Source organism: Xiphophorus maculatus, chromosome 9 (assembly GCF_002775205.1).
Source record: "Xiphophorus maculatus strain JP 163 A chromosome 9, X_maculatus-5.0-male, whole genome shotgun sequence".
NCBI classification, from domain to species: domain Eukaryota; kingdom Metazoa; phylum Chordata; class Actinopteri; order Cyprinodontiformes; family Poeciliidae; genus Xiphophorus; species Xiphophorus maculatus.
In genome coordinates this window covers 6,104,602-6,125,895 of record NC_036451.1, presented here as the reverse complement: position 1 = coordinate 6,125,895, position 21,294 = coordinate 6,104,602, and the positions used below count along the sequence as shown (strand labels likewise).

Here is a 21,294-nt window from a genome sequence, read left to right as displayed (position 1 = left end):
CCTTTCCTCTTCTGGCTTCGCTAAGTTTAGCATTACTGAAGGGACTTGGAGGGAAAACATTAAGTATACATGAGTGATTTTTTTTTGTTTGTTTTTAAAACAAACCACACATGAGTAGAGAATACCTGCTTAAGCAGACAAGACACTGAGCACCACAGAGCAGAAACGACATTCATTAGGGCATGAATTACAGTCTGGCATGCGCTTTTTGTGCTTTCAAAGACTGGCACAAACATGTTGAGGACAGAATGCAAACTTGTTATTGTTTTATGCAGTCAGTGGACTCTACAGCCCTAATTTATCACTTTTGTTTGTGCTGATGATAAAAACTGAATAAACAGAGAAACATTAAAATCTGGGGCAGGGAGATAATGACCGTAAACAGTTTGAAAGGGTCAGTAACCGTCCATAATCCAGGCTTTGCTCTTCTAAATTCCTCCTCACTGAACAACTGAACTGTCAAGATACTAACCGCGAGCAGCTGACAGTTTGCTGAGAGACGGCGTCCATCTGTAACAATCACTTCCCAACAAAAAACCCGCTTAAGCATCCTAACAAAAGTGCAGTTCCTAGACGGTGACTAAATAAAGCCTCTGTCCTGTTTTTTTTACTTTTGTGTTCTTCAGATACGCTACACCAACAAGATACACTGTATAAGTAACTGCGAAAGAAGAAAATGATAAGCAAGAATGATAAAAAAAATCTGCCCCTTTTCACACAGATTAAATTATAGAACAGAAAACAAACTTAACTCCCACATTTTTTTTTGTTATTTTTAAAAGGTTGCACCACTTTTGTTATCTCTAACATGCAGAAAGGAGTGCCAGTGGAACAGAGATAAACATACACAGCTGTCTGTACCTGTTTAAAAAGCTGCAGGTTGACAGCCATGGACAGGAAGTTCTTCATCGTACTCGAGCGATGGTTGGCAAAACTCTCCTCGCAGAATGTGATTGGTTCTCCCTGCAGAGAGAAATGTTTCATTTTACAAAATACAAGTTTTATTTTGTAGCCACAAAGAAAAAAATGGCTGCTTGAGTTGCAAAGGTTGCTGAGCTTGGGACGCAATACAAATAAAATTAATGAAAGTTTATGGTTACAACATGACAGTGTGAGAGGAACTGGATATCAGCTTTCCTATTGGAGTATTTCAACTGATTTCTTCATTAGTGAGAAACAAGTAGAAGATTCGAGTAATACTGAAACAGAAAGGAAACAAGAAGTTTAAGTTTTTAAAAGAAATTGAAAACAGTTCCCTTACAACCATTTCCGCTGGCAGCGCTCATATGAGCTGCGCTGGACCAGATGACGGTGTCCCACTAAACTTCCCAGTCCTCCGTATAAACACATTATCACATTATTACCATTTCTTACATCATGTCTGTTGGCCTGTGAGCTATAGACACAGAGGATGACAACAGAACCACTCCGGGCCAATCACACGCTGCCCTCCAGTCAATTCTAATTCATGTTATCTTATAATTAACATAACTCTCACATATTTCAACGATGCTCTAAATTCCAGTGCAGTGAAAACAATGAGCTTTGTCTGTACAAGGCTACGAGCGCAATGTGGCTCATACAAACAACTGAACAACAGTGGAGAGTAACCTCATTTTCAAGGATGGGAAAATGATACCAGTGGCCCAAATTACTTCACAAGAACGCAGCTCCAGTTAAATTGTGAAAAGTTTTAAAAGCAAAAAGAAGATTTTTCAACTAAAAGAGAGTAAGGCTAGCGAGTAGGGTCTCCTAACTTTTTCTCCAAACTACCAGTGTTATTGATATATTTTATTTAATGAATAAAAAGGCTCAATTCTGTTGTTTAAATGCAATTAAGTCACTCTTTTGCTGAAACATAATATATATCTGTGTTAGAAATCCATACCTGAACATTTAAAAGAAGAAGTGGATGTGTAATGACGTGTCCTAATTCTTTTTCACAGAGACACTTCATACCTCTGGCTGATAGCTCAGTCAGAGCTTTTCTGGTCACACCACAGTAAGGACCGAAGAATATTAAACTTTTTTTGCTGGACCGCTGATTCTTTACAATATCCTTCCTGATGAGATCACACTGGCAAATTCATTTCTGCCCTTTTAATCTGCCTCAAAATTAATGTAATGTTTGGCAGTGAATATTTTGATTTGAATGATGTAATATTTGATTATTTTAATTTCCTCTTTTTTGTTATATATTAAAATGTACTTTATAATTTGGTTTGTATCTCCTTGTGCTAGTTTATTTTTTATTACATTTTTATTGACTTATTTTTATATTTTTTTTTTGGAGAAGCGAGGTTTAATTTTAAAAGGTGCTTTTCTAAAGGAGACATAATCCTACAATGAAAATTTAAGGAAAGTGAAACATTTACTTTGAGCATATTTATAATTTAACCCAGATATATCCATATACCTTGGAGATTTAGGCTTTTATATTTACCAACATGTTCCTTGTGACTGAAAGTTATATTGTTATATAATGTTTTGGAGTGGAAACTTTATTATGATAGAGAATCTGTGGAGTGAGCTAAAAATTAGGGTGCTGGTAAGGAAGCTTTCCAACCTTTAAGATTTGAATCTCAGTGCAAGTCTCCACTGGTTTCATTAATATAAATAGACTTGAATATAGTTAATCAGAAATTATCATAATGCTTTATTTCTGTTATTTCTGTCAAAGTTATTGAGGAGAAAAATTTTTTTTTTGACATAAATAATTTCCTTTTTTGAAAACGGTAAAGATAAGAAACCATGTCATCAAGCTAAGCAAATGTGTGTTAATCTTTTATAAGTTAAAGATTAGCCACAGATAAAATATCTCTTTTTCTTGATTTGCCAGTTTTTTTTTCAGTAACAGTGAAAGCAATAATTTAATTATTTTGTGACAATCAAGGCTAAATGAGCATTTACGTTCTCCCTAACCTTTCACTTTTTATGTTTCATTTAGAAATATCTGTGGCAGATGGCTGCGGGTATAGAGCCACGTTCTGGTTCTGCTGGAGGTTTCTTCCTGTTAATGGGGAGTTTTTCCTCTCCACTGTCACTAAATGCATGACGCTCGGCATGAGGGATTCCTTTACAGTCAGCGACACAACACAAGCGATTGTCTGCTGTCGCTACATGCTCGTCCAGGAGGAGGAAATGACTCATTGAAATCTGTTGGGTTTCCTTAGATTGAAAACCTTTTAAAACTAATTTTGATAACAAACTGAGCTTAACGCACCATTTGATAAGATTAATTGAAATGTATGTGGGATTGAACTGAAATGACTTTTTTGTAAAGTGCCTCAAGAAGACATTTGTTAAATTGAATTGAACTTTGCAGCAGAGAAAAGACATAGACAAAGATTTTAAAGCTCACTTGTTTGAGTGTAAATCTGTTCCTGTGGTAAAAGCCGACATTTTTAAAGATTTTTAACACATCTTAAACAAAAGTGGCAAAAAAGAGGGTGTCTAAGATCCCATCTTGCTTACCTCTCAGAACTGATTAGCGAATAGTTTGTTCAAACTTTAACTGAGGCTGAATCTTAATAGTCCTGCTGGCTAAAACTAATTTCGCAAGTTTTTTAACAGAAGATAGCGAGAAACACCTGGCAGAAGAACGTCGAGCTCAAACTGATGGAGTAAGAAAACCCCGTATAATCAGCTGATTGCCTTTCAGCTCATTATCAGGCTCCAGTTTTGTTTCATTTACAGCTCAGCAAGACTCCCACTAAGCATCCACACCCCTCCTTCTGTTGAGGCATATGGGTCTGTGAACCGCTCAGCACAACTCAGCTCTTTCCAGGAGGATCTTTTCTTCAGCTCAGAACAATGAGCAGCGCCATGATACCCTACAAATACTGCGGGAAATTATGAGCAACTTCATTAAACTGGATGCTCTGTTTAGGTTTTAACATGTATGTTAAATCTGAGGCTTTTATGCAGACCTTGTCTACAAGCAAACACTGTGAGCGTGAGTGAACTGAGAAATTGCCGCTCACACACACAAACACACTGCATCTCTGTGCTAGTGTCAGAGGGGAGGCAGTTTGTTCGTGTACTGTCTGTATACAGAGAAAAAGAGAGACAGCATCAATAATGTAGCATCTTGACTCCGGGAGTCCACAAAGTCCAATTAATCTCAAAGACTAAGGAACAAAGGCTTCGCTATTTGACAAACAGGACATGGTGTAGTTTGCTCTGCTCTGACTCAGACTTGATAAGTAGAGAAGATCTAGAAAAGAAATGTTAGGGGGGCTTAGTAAAGGAGAGTTAAACACCAAAGGTGGCTAAAAGGGATCTTCAAAGGGAACGTCCTGACTCCTTCCAGCTCCTCTGACATTTCACTGCTTCAGACAAGCCCACCTTAGCTCTGCTCTCCATCTGAAAACACACCTCTTACCCTGAGTCAAAACTGCCACAGCCTTAACAGACGCAAGTGAAGTTCGACTCACTTCACTTCAGATAAGACTGTACCATGTCCTGTACATCACCAAGAGAAAATCAGCTCTATTCACAAAATGCTTCAGCTTGTGAATATGAATTCATATTATGTGCTTGATGTTTTATTTTTTGAGACAGTCTTAAAAGTGTAACAGCTTTTAAAGGTGAGTCAAACTATGCTTATGTTTCATTTAGTTTGAGGCCACTTGTACATCCGAAATATCAGGAATGATTGGATCCCTGGAATTCATAGGGGTTATGGACATAGCTGCTTGTAAATAGCTCAAATCTGCAAATACAGAGATTAGGGCTGGACGATATGACTGAAAATGTGTTTCATATCAGTCGACATCAATAATTATTGATTAGTTTTTTTGTGTGTTTTAAATAGCTGAAATACTGTCACACTGGTGGTGTGACCTTTCCTGTTTTATCCACAATTTACTCACACTGCTCTCATCTTCTCCTGTTAATCCACGCTGCTTTTTTTATTTTTATTTTTAAGCCATTTTGAGGAACTGTGGCAAAACCTGAAACTGTTGCTGCACAAAGTACTTCACAGGTTGTTGCTAGGTAACCAAAGAGCGAGAGAGTTAGTTGATGGCACCCCATTGAAATATGTCTGCTACAGTCTTCTGAGCTGAACAGCTATTTTTCTTTTTATGTGTATGGGGGGTAAGTTAATACATCTTTCTACAAATTTCATTCATGATTTCATATTCATTATTGAGTGAATGAAGTGCTGATGATTTTGCAAAAAACACTAACTTTTTACAGAGGTTACAATAACTAATATTTACAGAGTTTCATGTTGGATAAATACACTGAATTAAAAAATAAAACTGAGGGGAAAAACTCTTCAATAACTGTTAGTAAATAACGATGAAGGAGCTTACAGGTTTATATCTCAGCGCATCTCTGTACGATCCAAACAGAGCGGCCTGCGCTCTCAGGAAGGCCCCGGCCACGCCACTTCCTGTTGCCGTGGACTGCTTCTTCAGCTTGCCCTTCAGAATGGACACCTGGTGGAAAACATCGAGGATGGGAAAGAGTTGGAAATGATAAAGACAGGGATCAGGGAGAGAGGGGAGGGAGACATGGAAGGGTAAAAGTTAAATTATCACCTCTGAAATTGGTGGAGGAAACAGCTAGCCTATTCTGGGTGTGAAGTATCACATTTGCAGGTCATCTCAAAAAAAGGGATAGAAAAGAATGAAAGCCTTTCCTTCAAGCTTATCTGCTGTGCTGCTGGGAGCACCTGCTGCTTTGCTAATTGAGCAGCGTATTGGGGCAGGAGGGAGGGGGAGTTGGAAGAGAGGGTAAAGAAGAGAGGAAATAGAAAGTTGTATCTTTGCTCTTCCTCCTTCAGCCCTCCTTCTTCCCCCGCCATCACCTTCCCTCCTTTCATTTCTGCCTCCATGTCTCAAGTCTCCTGGTCCTTCCATCCAGACCTGCTGTTCTCCCCTCCCCTCTTGGCTCTCTCAGACTCCCTCTAGAAAGGGATTCTTGACATAAAACGTCTTTAATTATTTCCCCCCTCTCCTGGCTCTGTCTCCAGGACTCCAGGCGAGAGTGGAGGAGCAGCAGGCCTGAGCTTGTTTCAGGATGACAAAAGATTCACCCTGGCCACCGGGCCCTGGGGAGTCTGGGAAGGAAGTTGTCAAGAGGCTCTCCTCACCTGCTCAGCAGTGGTCTGACTGTGTTGTGGAAGTGCGAGGAGGAGGCAGAGATACGGTAGTGATGTCATGTAGCGAGGGACTGTCACTGTCTCTGTGTGGGTTGCACCAGCTTCACACTAAAGCATGTTTCTCTTCTACATTACTGGGAAAAAAAAATCAATTGTAAGCTGACGCACAGAAGGAAACGAAGAGTTGAAGCTTCAATTCCACTTCTGCAATATGTAATATTGTGTTAAAATAACTTAGGATTTTATATGCAAGAAAACAATGTTTAAGGTAACAAATAAAAACTCTTTTGATTCAAATTTGCATGCAGTGCTGCTGTGTGAAACCAGAAAAAGAGTAAATTAACATTTAGATTTAGCAGTCTGGTTCCTCCATTTAACACTGCATTGTAAATTTGAGCAATCCAACCCAGTCACTGTTTAAAACAATGCAACACCACGTTGTGACGTGTGTGTGTGTGTTCTGGTGTGTCGCTGCTGTGAGTGTTTTATTGCTGATTTTTTCTCTAATTTTTTTATGAGAAAAATGCATTAAACAAACATTTTAATTTTGTCTTTTTAAATCAGGCATGTGTGTCAAGATATAGCAAAGTTTTTAAAAGTTATGGGTAAAGATATGAAACTAAATCGGGAATCAGAATCAGTTGAATTTCTGTCGACTGGATTTGATTTGCGATCAGCTGGTAAAATACAGAAACATAAGTTTTATTTGTATTCTTTTATGAACCCATCAATAAACAGCACTTGCATAATAATACATAAATCAGATGACAAATGAAATCTACTGATCTACTCTAATCAAATAACTTACAGCACTCTTGTGTACTATATCCATTTTAAAAACCTCAAACTTGGAGGGTTTTTTTTAAATAGGGTTGTCTGTTATTTTTATAAGAAATATTTTTGTTAGGTAAATACAAAAATTAAATTCTAAGTGTAATGGCTTATATTTTATTGCTCAGTTGCATTATTTGTACACAAGCCTGATTGACAGCACTAAGATCCTTCTCTTGGCTCTGATTGGTTGTTTCTGACCCAATGGTGTATTTCTGCAGTTAGTACTGGGAGCATTGGGAGAAGGCAGAAGAGCTCGATTTTTTCCCCACAGATCATCTGTTTCATATTATACTGTCACAACATCGTGATAGTTTTAATAAATATGCAAAACCTGAGATGTATGCATGTAAACCCTACATAACCCAGCTTTAAGGGCAATGTCATGTTTTTGGACTGTGGGAGGAAGCTGGAGTACCTAGAGAGAATCCACACAGGGAGAACATGCAAGTTCTATGCTGAAAGACCCCATTAGACACCAGAACCATTTTTCTGCAAGGCAACAGTGTTACCAACCCCATAACTACCAATATTTTGGATTATTTTTAGCAGCACTACTATTAATTGTTGCTTTTCTGGTTAACCATAGATCATGGCATAAATCTTTTATTACTGTAAAATGTAGTATTTTTACTAAAGGATATAATACAGTGACAATTTCATCCTGGCCCCCGTCTAATTTCAATCACAGGTGAGATCAATATCACTGGAACTGGGAAGTCTGAGCAGATCACACATGGAGGAAAGAACTGAGATGCTAAGAGACAAAAGAAAGACAGGAAGAAAGCAAGATGTCGATCTTAAACTGGGACAAAGACAAAACGAACAGTGTTGATTCCACTCCCCTGGGCTTTCCCCACTCTCCACAGCGTCCCCACGCTGCCATCACAAAATGCTTCCAGGCATCAAACAGAAAGTTTACCATGGTTAAATTAACAAGTGTCATCTCCATATTCACTCATTCTACTAAATGCTTTTATGTTCATGTAAAGCCCTTTGTGGGATTAATATTTCATGTTTATGTGCTTATCACACATTTTTATTATTATTTTTTTATTTTTGCAAATCATTAAACTGTCTTCTTTTTGTGGGGAGGAATCAAAGCGAACATGTCGTCAGTCTATGAGGGGGAGGCGTACCCAGAAGACTGTCAGAGCAGACGGGATAGCCGAGTTTACCCTGCAGAGTCCCGTACTGCGGCTCTGAAAGGGTGAGCAAACACTTTTTAATGAGGCTGGGGCACAATCTGATTTTTACTTCTCAATAACACAAAAATGCGCAAAAGAGCAACGAGTTTAAAATTAAGAAGAATAAAAGACTGGGGCAAAAAATATTCCTAATGTTCAGATAAATTGCTACATCCCTCAAATCAAACGCTTTTAGTTGCGCCACACGAGTGCAAACCTCGTTTTTACTAATAGAAATCAAACCTCGCGACCCGTTCTCGCTCAGATTCCCGACAAAAAAAAAAAAAGAAATAAACGTGTATTTAGTAATTGGATCTTGAATGTGGTGCCTACGCCACAATCATCAGGTATGCCTCCGCGGTAATGGCTCTGTCAAACTAATTAACTTCTACAGTTTGAGTGAAGCTAACGAGACGCGTACAGGCATCAGAGGAAGGCCAGGCTCTACAGGTGATAACCCTATTTGGCAGTGACATTTTTTAGTGTAAAGTCACAGTGGCGGTGATGAGATCAAAGGCAGAGACTCCCCCATTGGGTCCAATTAGAACTATAGCATTGTACAGGGAAGGGGTGGCAGCAGAAGAGAGGGGAGTGGGTGGCTGAGGGAAAGGGGAAAAGAAAAAAAAACTGTTGAGTTATGATATTCATAATCTATGCAGAGAGGCCTTTCCAGTACAGGTCTTCTCCCCATAGCTGTGATCTTTTCAATTTACATCAAGGGAAGATAGTCGGGGATGAAAGCGGGGCATCCGAGGCGCGCAGCCCACAGAGGGCAGACATGGGGCCTCATTAAGGCCCGGCCCAGACAGCCCCAAACAGGGTTTGAAGTGCGTCATATAAAGAGCACGGGGTCAAAGGTCAGACATAGAACAGATCTCCATTTAACTCTCCAGCTGGAGATGATAATTAGCAGGTGCAATCATGATCCCTGTCTGACTGTAAGGGATGATACCTCCATAGGTGACAGCAGAGTGCGAAGGGCCGAGAATGTCGGCGCGCATGGAGGGCCTCGCTGCGCTCGCATACACACCGCCATTCATCAAGCGTCACCGCTTATCACATGTGTGTCTGTATAAAACAAGCTGCATTACATTTTAAAAGCTAATTTCTACAATAATTACAACTATAGAATTGGATTAACACAGGATTAATTAAGTAGATATATTTGCTTTGAAATCACCTAAAGAAATTGAATGATTAGTTTTGACTAGAAATGCATTTTTCTTCAGATTTCTCAGGTTTTAGTTCCAACGCAACAAAAAGTGGGACTGGTTCATAAAAATACATTCAGATTCAGAAACTTCATAAAATCTTATAATTTCACAGTTATTCATATTAGATATATCACAAGATATTTATTGTAAAAGACAAAAAAAGTATACTGCTTAAGAAGTATTCTTTTGTTGCAAACATTTTTTTTCCTTCACTATTGAGCTGCTAATGTCTATTTATCAGAGTTTGGTAAGGCTGGTTTGTAACATTCCTGTTTCTGGTAGTAGGAGAAATGTAGGTGCAAAAAAGTCTGTTTTATTATTATTATTTAGCTTTTTATTTTTAACTAAATCTTTATAAGGTAACTGTCTCCATGTGGTTTCTGCTTCTAAATCTTACCTCTTCTATAAATGGGTTTACATTTATGCAAAATCCATCATAGAGGTGTAGCGACTATTCCAAAGTTCTGCCATTCATTTGGGTTCTGAATCTTATTCAAGGAAACTTCTTCTCCAGTTAATAAAAAGTTTTAGCTCCGACACGATTGAGTGACCAAACCGTTCCTCCAGATGTTTATTGTAAGGTTTTGTGGACCATAAAGAGTGAGCTGGATGGACTCCCCTTGCCTTGCAGAGCCTGACTTGTGGATTGTGCAACGCAAGAACAAATGCGAGTTGCAACAATAAGAAGACTTAATATTAGTTCTGTTGTTAAAACAAACAAGCAGATAAATGTGCTTCCATCCTTGTCATTGATATGATGCTTGATTAAATTCCAGTAAGAAAACTTAGTGTCACTTTAAGTCTTAGAACATTTGAAGTCCTTTTCAAGCAACATCTGGTTTGTCTAAAAGTTAGAGCTACATTTATTCTATACCCAACATCAACTATTCAGAGTTCATTTTACTCAGTTTATAGTCAATCTAGCACAAATCCATTGTAAATCTGACATTTTCCCCGTTTACCCCCACTGTTTACTCCCCTATAGCGGTAGATACACTACCAAAAATGTGATAGGCTGATTTTATAAATATTGGTGGCATTTTGCTGTGCATGTTTTACATTTTAACATATGCAGGTTTCTTGAACAAATAAATAAAGCTGTGTTACTGCATGGTATATAAAGATTTGCAGGTTGCTTTTGACAAATATATGAGTTTTTAAAAGAGATAATCATTTTTATGATGGAAAAATACTTCCAGACAATTGAAGCATCATTTATTGTTTCTTGGTGTACAAAATGATTATAGCTTCATATAACTTACTTCAGTTATATTTGCTAAAATATTATTTTTAAATACATCTATTTATTGAAAAACAGAGATTTTGTATGCAAAAAATGATGAGTGAAGGGCAAGAGAGAAAAAGGAAATTTTTCAGTTTTTGGATTCAGAAAAAAGAATCATTGTAGTGTTCCTTTATTAATAAAACAATTTATACAGTAGTTTTAAGCTGATTCTACCTGTCTAAGATTAAAGATGTAGCACTTTTTACTATTTGCTGCATAGCAAGACAGAGCTCACAGATAAAAACATCAAAGAAAAAACACAAATCATCTTAAATAATTTGACAGAAGCCTAAAAACAATCAATTTTGAGTGTTTCATGTTTGAAGATACAAAAAGAAGTGGCAAAAGCATCAGAAAGCCTTAACCTGCAACACATTCACAATTTCTCTGGTGGTCCATTAGAATCTGAAGTGTAAAAGTGATTGTACTGGTGTCACATCTCAGTCTGGTTTGATATAAAGCTTTTTTAATCATATACTTTATTTATACAAACCACAGCTGTCCTGTAAACTACAGCCTTGAGGACGCTCTGCCCAGAAACCTATTTATTATTCAAAGTTTTATGATGTTTTTTTATTCTAAAATGCAGTCAATAATTGTTAAAATCAAAATAGGAAATCAGAATCAAAGCATTGATAAAGCTTAAAAAAGAAAAAAAGAAACATATGGAGATTTTTGCATAAGCCATGAACTTCAACTCTCACCAGAGAAAAGGAAAAAAATAAAACCCTGACTGACAATATTGCATACAATATACATATAAGAAGCAGTAAATCAAAGAAAAAAAAAGATTCACTAGGCCCTGAATATAAATTTAGAATTATAATCAACAATTTTAATACATCGCATACCTCTCCCCCAAATAATGACCCCGACATTTGTCTGTTGTTGGAGGGGAAAAAATGGGAATAAAAAGTTGAGTTTTCTCTTCGCAAAAAGAGTGTTTTGTTTAAGCTTCTGTCCAGGGAAAGAAAGCCATGGGGACGCAATTAAAGAACTACAAAGAAAAAAATAGTTATGAAAATCTCCCACTTTCTTTTGATGTGCTGCAGTCTGAAGTGTACACACACAGCGTACGCACAAAACACACAGACACAAATCCGAACAAAGACACAGAGAACAGACATACAGCACAGTCTAACAACTGCAGATGCATACATGCACACAAAGAGGGACTCGGAAGTCTATGAAACAGATTCATTCATTAAACTAAAGATTAATATTAGATTTCATAATTTTATCTCCCAATTAACCTCTTCCCTATTTGTTAAGGGAGTAGAAGGGATTATTAGATAAAATAATGGAATGGAGTATATCTATTTTTAGTTTTAAGCATAAGCATTTAAAACATAATTTCACTGGAAATAATGTGCGTGAATGAAAAGAAACAAGATGAGATCAATTACAACGTACAGAAATTGTTGATCTATTGTTGAGTTAATGCAAAGCAGGTAATTGTTAGGAAAAAATGAAGAGTGGGAAAGCAGAAAAGAGGAAATGCTGTAGGGGTGTGTGTGTGTGTTTTAATAGGGCTATGAGTTTCTCCCCGGTGTGGGGTTACTTTGTCAAGCTGACCTCTTATAGCAGCTGAGCGGCAGAGTTTTGCATACATAATTAACTATAGCTAAATGTCATCTCTCGCTTCAATAACCGTCGCAGTGGGTGTTGCTTCTCTCTCCTTTTTTTTTTTTTTTTGACTTCTAATCCGGAGTGAACCATCGGCAGAGCAGCTATATGTGAAAATGAAGAGCTTTTAAAATCCACACGAGTAAACCAAGGAGTCGCAGTGAAGGGAAATGAACGAGTTTGCCTACGTTTAAAACAATCACAACCCGGAAAATAATTGTCAAATGAGCAGACTCTGACATTTGCAGCTGGTAAAATACTGGCTCGCCAACAAAAACGACATCCGAGTCTTTGTTTGGAGCTTGTTATTATACACTGTGGACTGTTCCTGGTAAAGTACAGCATGTATGTGAGCTGGGCGGCCACATTTTCCAAACGAATCGCATGAGAAACTTTACTTTAAATGGATCAGACGTACTCAGTTTTAAACAGAAACAAACGCAGAGAAGATCAGATGGACAAACAAATAGTGGCAAAAGTTTCCTCCTGAGCGCCACCCGAGAGTCGCTGATGAACGTTCCCGGTTGACAGCGTGTAGGAGTGCCTGAGTGCATCTGTGCACCTACATGTGAGCGCTGCCTGCCGTCTGCTGCGCTCTGTAGTAGCTGATGATGTAGATGTTGCTCCCCAGAAAGGGAGCGCCCAAATTAAAGCCGCGATGTTTGATTAAGTGTGCCAGGTGATCTCAGGAGAGGCGCGGCAGACACAGTCTCAACCCCCTCACTCATTTGTAAACCTCCAAATGCGGGCTTGAAATACAGGAAGTAGGAGTGTGTGCTGTAAATCCCCCTCCCCACCTCCCTTGATTGGGAATACAAATGATCAAATGTACGAGGGCTAGGATTGTATGGGTACACGGTGTCAGCAAAGCAGCGAGCGGCAGAGAGGAGGAGAATAGAAGGAATTAGGTTTGTGATGTGTGAGAAAGAGGGAGAGAGAGGGAGCATCTGAAAATAAAGATATAAGCTGCATTGTAGCTCCTCAACTTGAATGTGTGGCACAGAAAGAATAATACATGAAAAAAATCTGTCATTGGTTTGAGATCAATTGCCAGAATCAAATAAAAACCTTATTCAGTCACACGCTGTTTGTTTTCAGAATTAACCGACTCCTAATTTGCTATTCTTGGATAGTTTTAATGACTAGCAAGGTAAACAACTTCACCAACCAAAAGTCAATTATAACTTTATCAGTCTCCAGTTGGGAGAGGAGATGTGGATCTTACAAAAAGCAACAAAAATACCTTGATCTTTTTTGTTTTATTGAGTATTTCTTCTCAGCGTGCTTGTCAACACACTGATTTTACTGAAAGCATGGTGTCACAAAGATTAAAAAAGTAGCAAACTATTGCAACTTTTGGTTGAACTTTACGAGTTTTCAGGAATGCAAAGGCCTGCTAAAACACATTATGCAAAATTTAAAGAATGCTCTATTTTCTCCCAACACTTTTTTAAAATAATTGTGGAAAAAAAACCGGTTCAAACAAGAGAACAAAGACTACCCTAGCTCTACAGTGCTGCTCACACAATAAAGAGAGCATTAGAAAATCTGCATGGCTGACCTTTAACTATTATCAGATATGCACATTGTTATTTTACTTTTTAACTCAAAGCCTCGCGTTATACGTTAAATAACTATAGCGCAAAAACAGTAAAATGAATCTTTGATTCATTTGACACCATTTCCTACTAAAGTTCATTTGGTGTTCCTCAGGGCTTTGTGTCCAAGATTTTTTATTTAAATAATAAAATAAAAAAAACATTTGTAGAGTTCCAACAGTAACAAAATTTTAAGGCTTACAGATCAAAGTATTTTTTGATCTGGTTTAAAAGAAAGAGCTGCTGTATATGAACATACTCGGAAATGTGCAAAATAAAAAGGTGCTTTGGCTGTAATTAAGTAAAACACAGTATATGTTATTCATCATGTATAAAATATTAAGATCAAGAAGCATATCTTTAGCAAATAAAATAAAGCACAGTCAGTACCGCAAATCACTTAAAACAAACCGTCTACTTGTTTAACTGTATTTGAATTGAGAAGCAGTACTTATAAAATAACTATGTACACTAACAAGTTGCAGAAAAAAAGCATAGTCAAAAACTGTTTATAGAAATTAAATAATAATTATTATTAAAATAGAAAATATTCAAACTCACTTCTCAGTTTCACTTTTTAACAGCAGTAACCACGTATAAAATAATGGACACTGCTAATATACAAAGTTGTTCTCCCACAGAGATGGAGGATATAATGTAAAAATGCTACTATTAATCTAGATGTGGAGTTGAAATGCAGAATGGATGAATTGCAGATCCTAAATGACGCTCAAGTTTGACTAAACTGTTTTAAAGTAAGGCTTCCACAAGTGTGTAACTATATATGTTTATACACACACAAGTTTGTATTTCTGTCCATATTGGGACGTAGTATTGGATTCTGTTTATTTTAGTTACTTCATTTATGCATATCCCAAACACTTAAGCTAACCCTAAACATTGCCAGCATATTCCAAACCCTCAACTTAATCAAAACTTAATTCACACCATACATCTAAAGCCAACAGCTAACCTGGCAAAAGAGGCTCCACCGCATCAGTACTGGGCTTTGACCCCCAAAAGTCCCAGTGGTTTTCATACGGATACTAAATATGCAACACAGAATAGCTAAATGAGGACACACACAGTTAAGCCCAGAAGTGTTAATACTCCTGACAGTTTGAGATTTAAAATTAATATCATTTAACCAAGAAGTTGTACCCGATATAAGACGAGCCTATCCAGAAACCATCTAAAAGGAATTTTTTTTTTAAAAAATAAACTCATGTTGTTTTCATTTACATTTTATATAAAAAATGGAATGTTGAAAATTATTTATACCCTTCTCAATAACCAATGGATAAATCTCGGTAGCTGTGGGATCACAGCTATGAAACTCTATACATAATTGCTGACCAGGTTTCCACAAATATTTTGACGATTCCTTTGTGATGATTAGCACCAAGTGTGTGAGATGGGAAAACCTCTTTGCCATCACCCTAATTATTACGTCACTCTGCAGATTCTCCATCAGATTCAGAATCCAGAAGAAACATGTCAGTAAAATTAAAGTCCTACTTTAAATGTTTCAGGAGTATAAAAAATGTTGAGCTTCATACTGTTTATATTTTTGTTAATTTATGTGGATTTATATGCCGGTAGAAATTAAGTCATTTATTGCATGCACATGTATAAATGTGATTAAAATAACAAAATGTGTGAAGCAAACAGGAAATTAAAAAAAAGGAAGTCAACAGAACAGGTTCGATCTAAGAATAATTTAGCTTCCTCCTGCTCCTTTTGGATATGTTATTTTTAAATGAATGAGTTCAGATAATAATAATAATAATAATAAATCAGTAATTTAATTCTCAAAGTTAATTTCAGAAGATCATGGCTTCCTTTTGCACCCCTTAATAATTACCGTCTCAATAGATCTAGCCTTCCTTTGCAAAACAGAACCGCTACCAGCTTACTAGAATTTGTAATAGTCAATAAATGTGAAATATTATGTGTGAAACTGTGAGAAAAGGCCGTTATGGGGCGGGCACTTGTGGAGCTGGGCTAGGGGTCCCGTCTGAAAGGGAGCGGCTAATTCAGGACAACTGTGAACTCTGAACCTGCTAAAAGCACGGCCACTGGTCAGCCGGGCTGCCTAACCAAGTCCACATGTGCACACAGCCTGCGCTGCCGTAATTACAAGGATCTCTAAAGGTTTGTTTAAATCAACATCAGAGGCGTTTTGTTTTCCATCACGGTTGGACCTAAGACACAGACGCATTTTGCCTGTAGCCTTTACCTTTTAATTCATGTCGTGCTGCATATATTCTTAGAAAGTGACGCCGGGGGTTTGCGAGTGAGGATCGCTGCGACTCCTTAGGTCTCAGGCCCGGGGCTTCACTCTGAATAAACTTGAGTGTTAAGTAGCCGGTGTTACAGTGAGAACTGGAGAGAAATAAAAGGCGGTTTTTAATAGCTACGAAATGACGTGGAGACAGAGAAGCGCAAGCATTAATAAGGAAATCAGGCCCCAGTTCAGTAAACAGCACAATGTCTGTAACATCTTGTGTGGAAACACTAACATCAAATGCCATGTGGCATGTCCTCATCACTAACAAGCTAACTAACAAGAGACCTGGAATTCCACTCAATTAGTACCTGCTCGCTTTGTTATTAATCTACTAGCCTCTGTGAATAGATGAGAGGAGACAGGAGGGAGAGAAAAAAACTTGTATGGGAATAAAAAACAACAACAACAATTTGTTCTGATAAATATATTAATGCCAGCAAAGTTTCTGTTTCAGGTGCTGTAATTTGACATGATATGCGAGCTATGTTCTGTCATTAGTCAAGAAAAATTGGTGAGCAGGGGATCAAAGCGAAAAAGGCACTGAGCCTGCCACTTAATTTATCACACAGCAAAAAAGACAAAGGCTTTTCTCTCTGCTTCTGTCGCTTTTCAAAAGCCTCCACTCTTTTTATGACAAACTCAGTTTGCAATTTAATTTAGGGCTTCAGTCCCCAGGTGCAGAGAAGCGAGCAGGCAGGAAGTGAGAAGACGGTACTGCAGCCAGACAGGCACACAGGCAGAGAAGTATGAGAAAGCAAACAGCGGGTGCAAGAGACGTCCAGGTTGGCGGGAAGTACTGCGAGAGAGACACGTAGGCAGACAGGTGCCATGAAACCCGAGCAGCCGGGAAAGCAATAAGGCAGGCAGGATTGAAAGTCGGCAGAAAATGTTATAAAGTGGAGAAAAGAACTCACGAGGTAAAGAGACGTTCGTACACGCTAGCAGTCAATGTTGGCAGAGCAGTGCTAAATCAGGAGAACCAGAGAAGTGTGGGAGTGTGAGCAGGTCTGGGGTCTGCTGGGCAGTGGGTTGAATTATGTAGTGCTGCTGGGGGAAGGAGTCCAGTAGGCAGTGGAACCTGAGCGTATGCTGTTAGCAGCGTGGGTAATAGTGCATCCACCGCCTCAGCTGGGATCCCAGCGCCTCACAGAGGAGCTTTAATACACACACTGTGAAGACCAACTAAACAAACAGATTCCTTCTTCCACCAAGACAGGGGAGACAAGTGCATGTGTTGTTCCTTGTTGCTGTGGATGTGTGTGTAAAAGTGTGAGTGACCCTGACGCCACGGCGATGCTTCCTGTAGCACTGACCAGCGTCAGCGCTCCATTAATTAAAGAGACGATGCGCTGGCAGGTGGCTTCACTGCCCACACTGGTAATTGGACCCTTTCTACCCACTCTCTCCCCCCCTACAAAATCACCCATCTCTGCCTTTTCTTTTCTTTCCTCTGCCTCGTTCCCTCCCCCTATCTCTCAGAAACGTGCCAGTGGGCAGGCAGCAACGCAAGACTTTGTGAAATAATGATTAGAATGGATGAAGATGAAGGGAAGGGAGTTTCACATTTTCCCACATGCCTCTGATGGTCGGGGAATGCTGTTTGCCTTCAAGCGTCATACGACGCGACGGGAGTTTACTTTAGACAGTCACAATCTGAGAAGCCAGAGCTGCAGTCATTAATGATGTGGGGAGGGGACAGCGCTGTACTTTGACAAGTTTCTGGATGTGGGTGTGCTCGCGGATCTGCGTGCACATGTGGGCAGAGATGTGAGAGCGAGATTACATCGGAAGGAGAGAGGGAAAATAACCTTGATGTGTTGCATGTGGAATGACACAATAAAAGGCTGAGATGTTGGAGACGGTTGTGTGTTTCTCACCACATCGCTGGGCAGGTTGTGCAGGTCATCAAACGGGGTCTCCAGAGTGTTTGTGTCCACATTCAGAATGACCACATCCTCCAGTGATCGACTGCGTACCCTCTATAAGACAAAATGTGTAGTGTGATCTATAGCAGCTGTGGACAGAATGAAAACTTCATAATATATTGAGTTTGGAAAAACGCAGGGACTGGAACTGCGTGTGTCTGTTTTATTCCACTGTCTGTTGAGTCACAGCACAAGCATGCAAAACTCGACTTAAAGAGGAATGATTCTGTGATCACCTGAAACAAACAGCAAAAGGGAAAGACGGCTGGGAGAACATCCTGAGACACATGAAAGCTGGGATGGAAAATGCAGATTATTGCAACAAATCGGGGGTTTTCTGGTACAAAACAATTATTTTTCAAGTTAAATCGTGAAACATTGTGTTATAAAGTTATTATTTTATGAACTTGTTTATTGTTATTTCATGTTATGAAAGAAGCATTCCTCAAATTTTGACAATAACAAAAAAAATAGCAAAATTCTGAAACTAGAACTTTTAAAGTGGTCTGAATTTTAGCGGAACTAATAATAGATAATAATTTATAAGTTTTCTTCTATAACAACAAATATTTTTGTGTATAATGTCTAAAGCTCTTCTTAAACGGCATAATTCTACATTAACATATAAGGCCTGCTTGATGCTTTTATGTATTACAGAGACTAACTAAATCCCAACTAAATGTTCAAATTTTAATATCAAAGTAAAATAACAGAAGTAAATTCATCATAAATTTCCAAAAGATAATTTAATTAGTCAAAAGGAAAAATAGCCATCCACCCACCAATGTTAGTGAATAAACTACATGAGCTTGCCCATATTTTTTGTTCACTGCTACAGCTACACCAGTTACTTAAACAGAATCTATAGGCTAATAGATCAGAAAGAACAGATCATGCCCTGATCTTGGTTACGTTCAAAAGCAGATGAGACATTAACATCTATCAGTCTGAAAAGGGTTAAAGCACCATGACTAAGGTTTAGTAAGAGTCAATGTTGAGAACCAGTTGGAAGGTCAAAATTACACTTTGACCTATCCATCATATGCAAACAAAGATCTTGATGATTGAAAAGAAAATGATCTGTGATCTGTTGAGAAAACGAGGAACCTTTTGGGTAGTGTTGCATCCTGGGAAAAAAGTAACTTCAGAAAAGAACATTATACGTACAGTGAAACATAGTGGTGTTAGTTTGGTTTTGCGTTGCTGGAAGACAAGACTAAGATTTTTGCTCAGTTTTTTGAAGGAGAATGTTTCTCTCCATCAGCTTGTCACCTTAAAGTCAAGAGTGATAAAGCTATGGAAAGGGACAATGATCCAAAATATGCAGCATAAATATCCCTGAAAAGCTCAAAGAAAGAATAAAAATGAACAGATTTAGATGCTGACTTCAAATAGGCCGTTCATGCTCAAAAGGTGGCTGAATTAAAAGACTTCTGCAAAGAAGAAGAGGCCGCAAGACTCATTCAACAGTTATCACAACTGTTTGTCAGATTTGGGTGACAGTGATTCTGTTTTACTTATTCAAATTTGAAAACTGCATTTTGTATTTGTTCAAATATGTTTGATGATCTGAAATATTGAAGTAAAAAAAAGAAACAAAACCTGTAAAGTGGGAAAAAACGTTTTTTTTTAAAGACAACTTTCACACAAATTTTGTTATAAACTGAATTTCACTGAACTTTATTGAATTAGAATTGGAGTGCATGTAATTGTGTTAAAATCTATTTAAATGATTTGACCATTTTGGATTATCTTAATTATACATATTCTTTGCATAAAATCGGATTAAATTAAGAATCAGAATCAGTTTTATTGGCCAAGGTTTTGTGCACAAGTAAGGAATTTGTTTTCTATTTCAAGCACTACAGAGAAAGTCTTACAAGGCTTGATAATTAACAATAAAAAATTGCGAAAGGAGGAAAAAATTAAAGTAGACCACATTTACTATAACACACACATGGAAAATGAAGAATGGGGCTGAGAGGAAACATTTGGACTCTAAGCGCGCGTTCCACAGAACCAGAAACATCATGCATCAACAACAACCCAGCGATGCTGTGCTGTGCCGTGCGCATCCTGATGGCGACAAATTCAACAATTATTTCAGTGTGGTGCAGGATATGGGCAGGTGTGGTGTGTGTGTGGGGGTGTTCGTGCATGTGTGAGTGGGGTGGGAGGCAGCATAGTGTGTGAATTTCTAGTTTGTCACTTTTGTGACAGCCTGTGCAGCGGAGGCTCACATGCTGATCTGGACTAATTATGTAGTGGCGGAAAGAAGGTCTGTCACGGATGCAGAGTGTGATAAATACTGCCACTGCCGCAACTGTCATACAAGTATCACACACACACACGCACGCGCATGAGCGCAAACACACGTGTGCATAACATTATAGGCATTTACACATGCACGCACACGCACACACCTAGAAACTAGCACTCGCACACGAGTGCAAAAATGTGTGGGCTCTTGCGTCATGCGTTCACATGAAACAGTCGCACTGATGACGGCCTGCTCCCCAACCAACACAGGGTTTAACAATGAAGAAGAAAAGCTCTTTGTTTGCAGATGCTTTTTCTGCCTTTCTGTCTCTGCCTTCTGTACTTCTGGTTCAGAAGCCAAGGCACACACAAGCAGTAGACAGAGCAGAAACAGACAAAAAAAATAATTAAAAAAGAAAAAGATGTGAAAGTGTAAAAAGTTGGGATTTTTAAAAGTAGCATCCTTTCATTCATGATGAATTAACTCTTAAATATTCGACACAAACTCAGAATTGAGTCGTCATTTGTTTCCGACACTGAAGTTCAACAAAACATCTGGATTAGCAATGAATAATCAAAATCAGTTTTCACCGTTTACACATTTCAACCCCCGGTTTCAAAACATAGGACATTCATGGAGCATCTTGACTTTTTTACAGTAACATTTTTAGCATATGCATGGATAAACTAATCTGGTAACATACCTCAAGCAGACTATAGTGAACTCCCACGAAGTATGGCATCGGAGCACTGAGGATGTAGAAAGTACAAGACATCTGTTAGTGGTGTATACAGACGCAATGTTTAATTGGAAAATAGCATCTACCTTTCAGTCATTTTATACTAATTTAAATAACTAAAGATTGAAGTGTCTTCACTGTATGGATCTGTTGCTTTTTTCCAAAATTCATAAATAAGACATGCACCGATCTGGATTTTTCCAGGCACATACCAATTTTCTGTTTTA

The 21,294-nt window shown here is 38.3% G+C and overlaps 1 protein-coding gene across 2 annotated transcripts in view; it reads right to left on the bottom strand.

Moving 5' to 3' along the window:
• Positions 1-21,294, bottom strand: part of dennd1b (DENN domain containing 1B) — a 141,091-nt gene that overhangs the window by 35,049 nt on the left and 84,748 nt on the right. For both annotated transcript variants that reach the window (XM_023339654.1, XM_014469446.2), the window contains 4 exons: positions 21,032-21,077; positions 18,021-18,122; positions 5,322-5,447; positions 862-963 (listed from right to left, as the gene is read on the bottom strand). In XM_023339654.1, the coding sequence (XP_023195422.1) occupies positions 862-963; positions 5,322-5,447; positions 18,021-18,122; positions 21,032-21,077 (376 nt within the window). The remainder of the gene's footprint in view (positions 1-861; positions 964-5,321; positions 5,448-18,020; positions 18,123-21,031; positions 21,078-21,294) is intronic.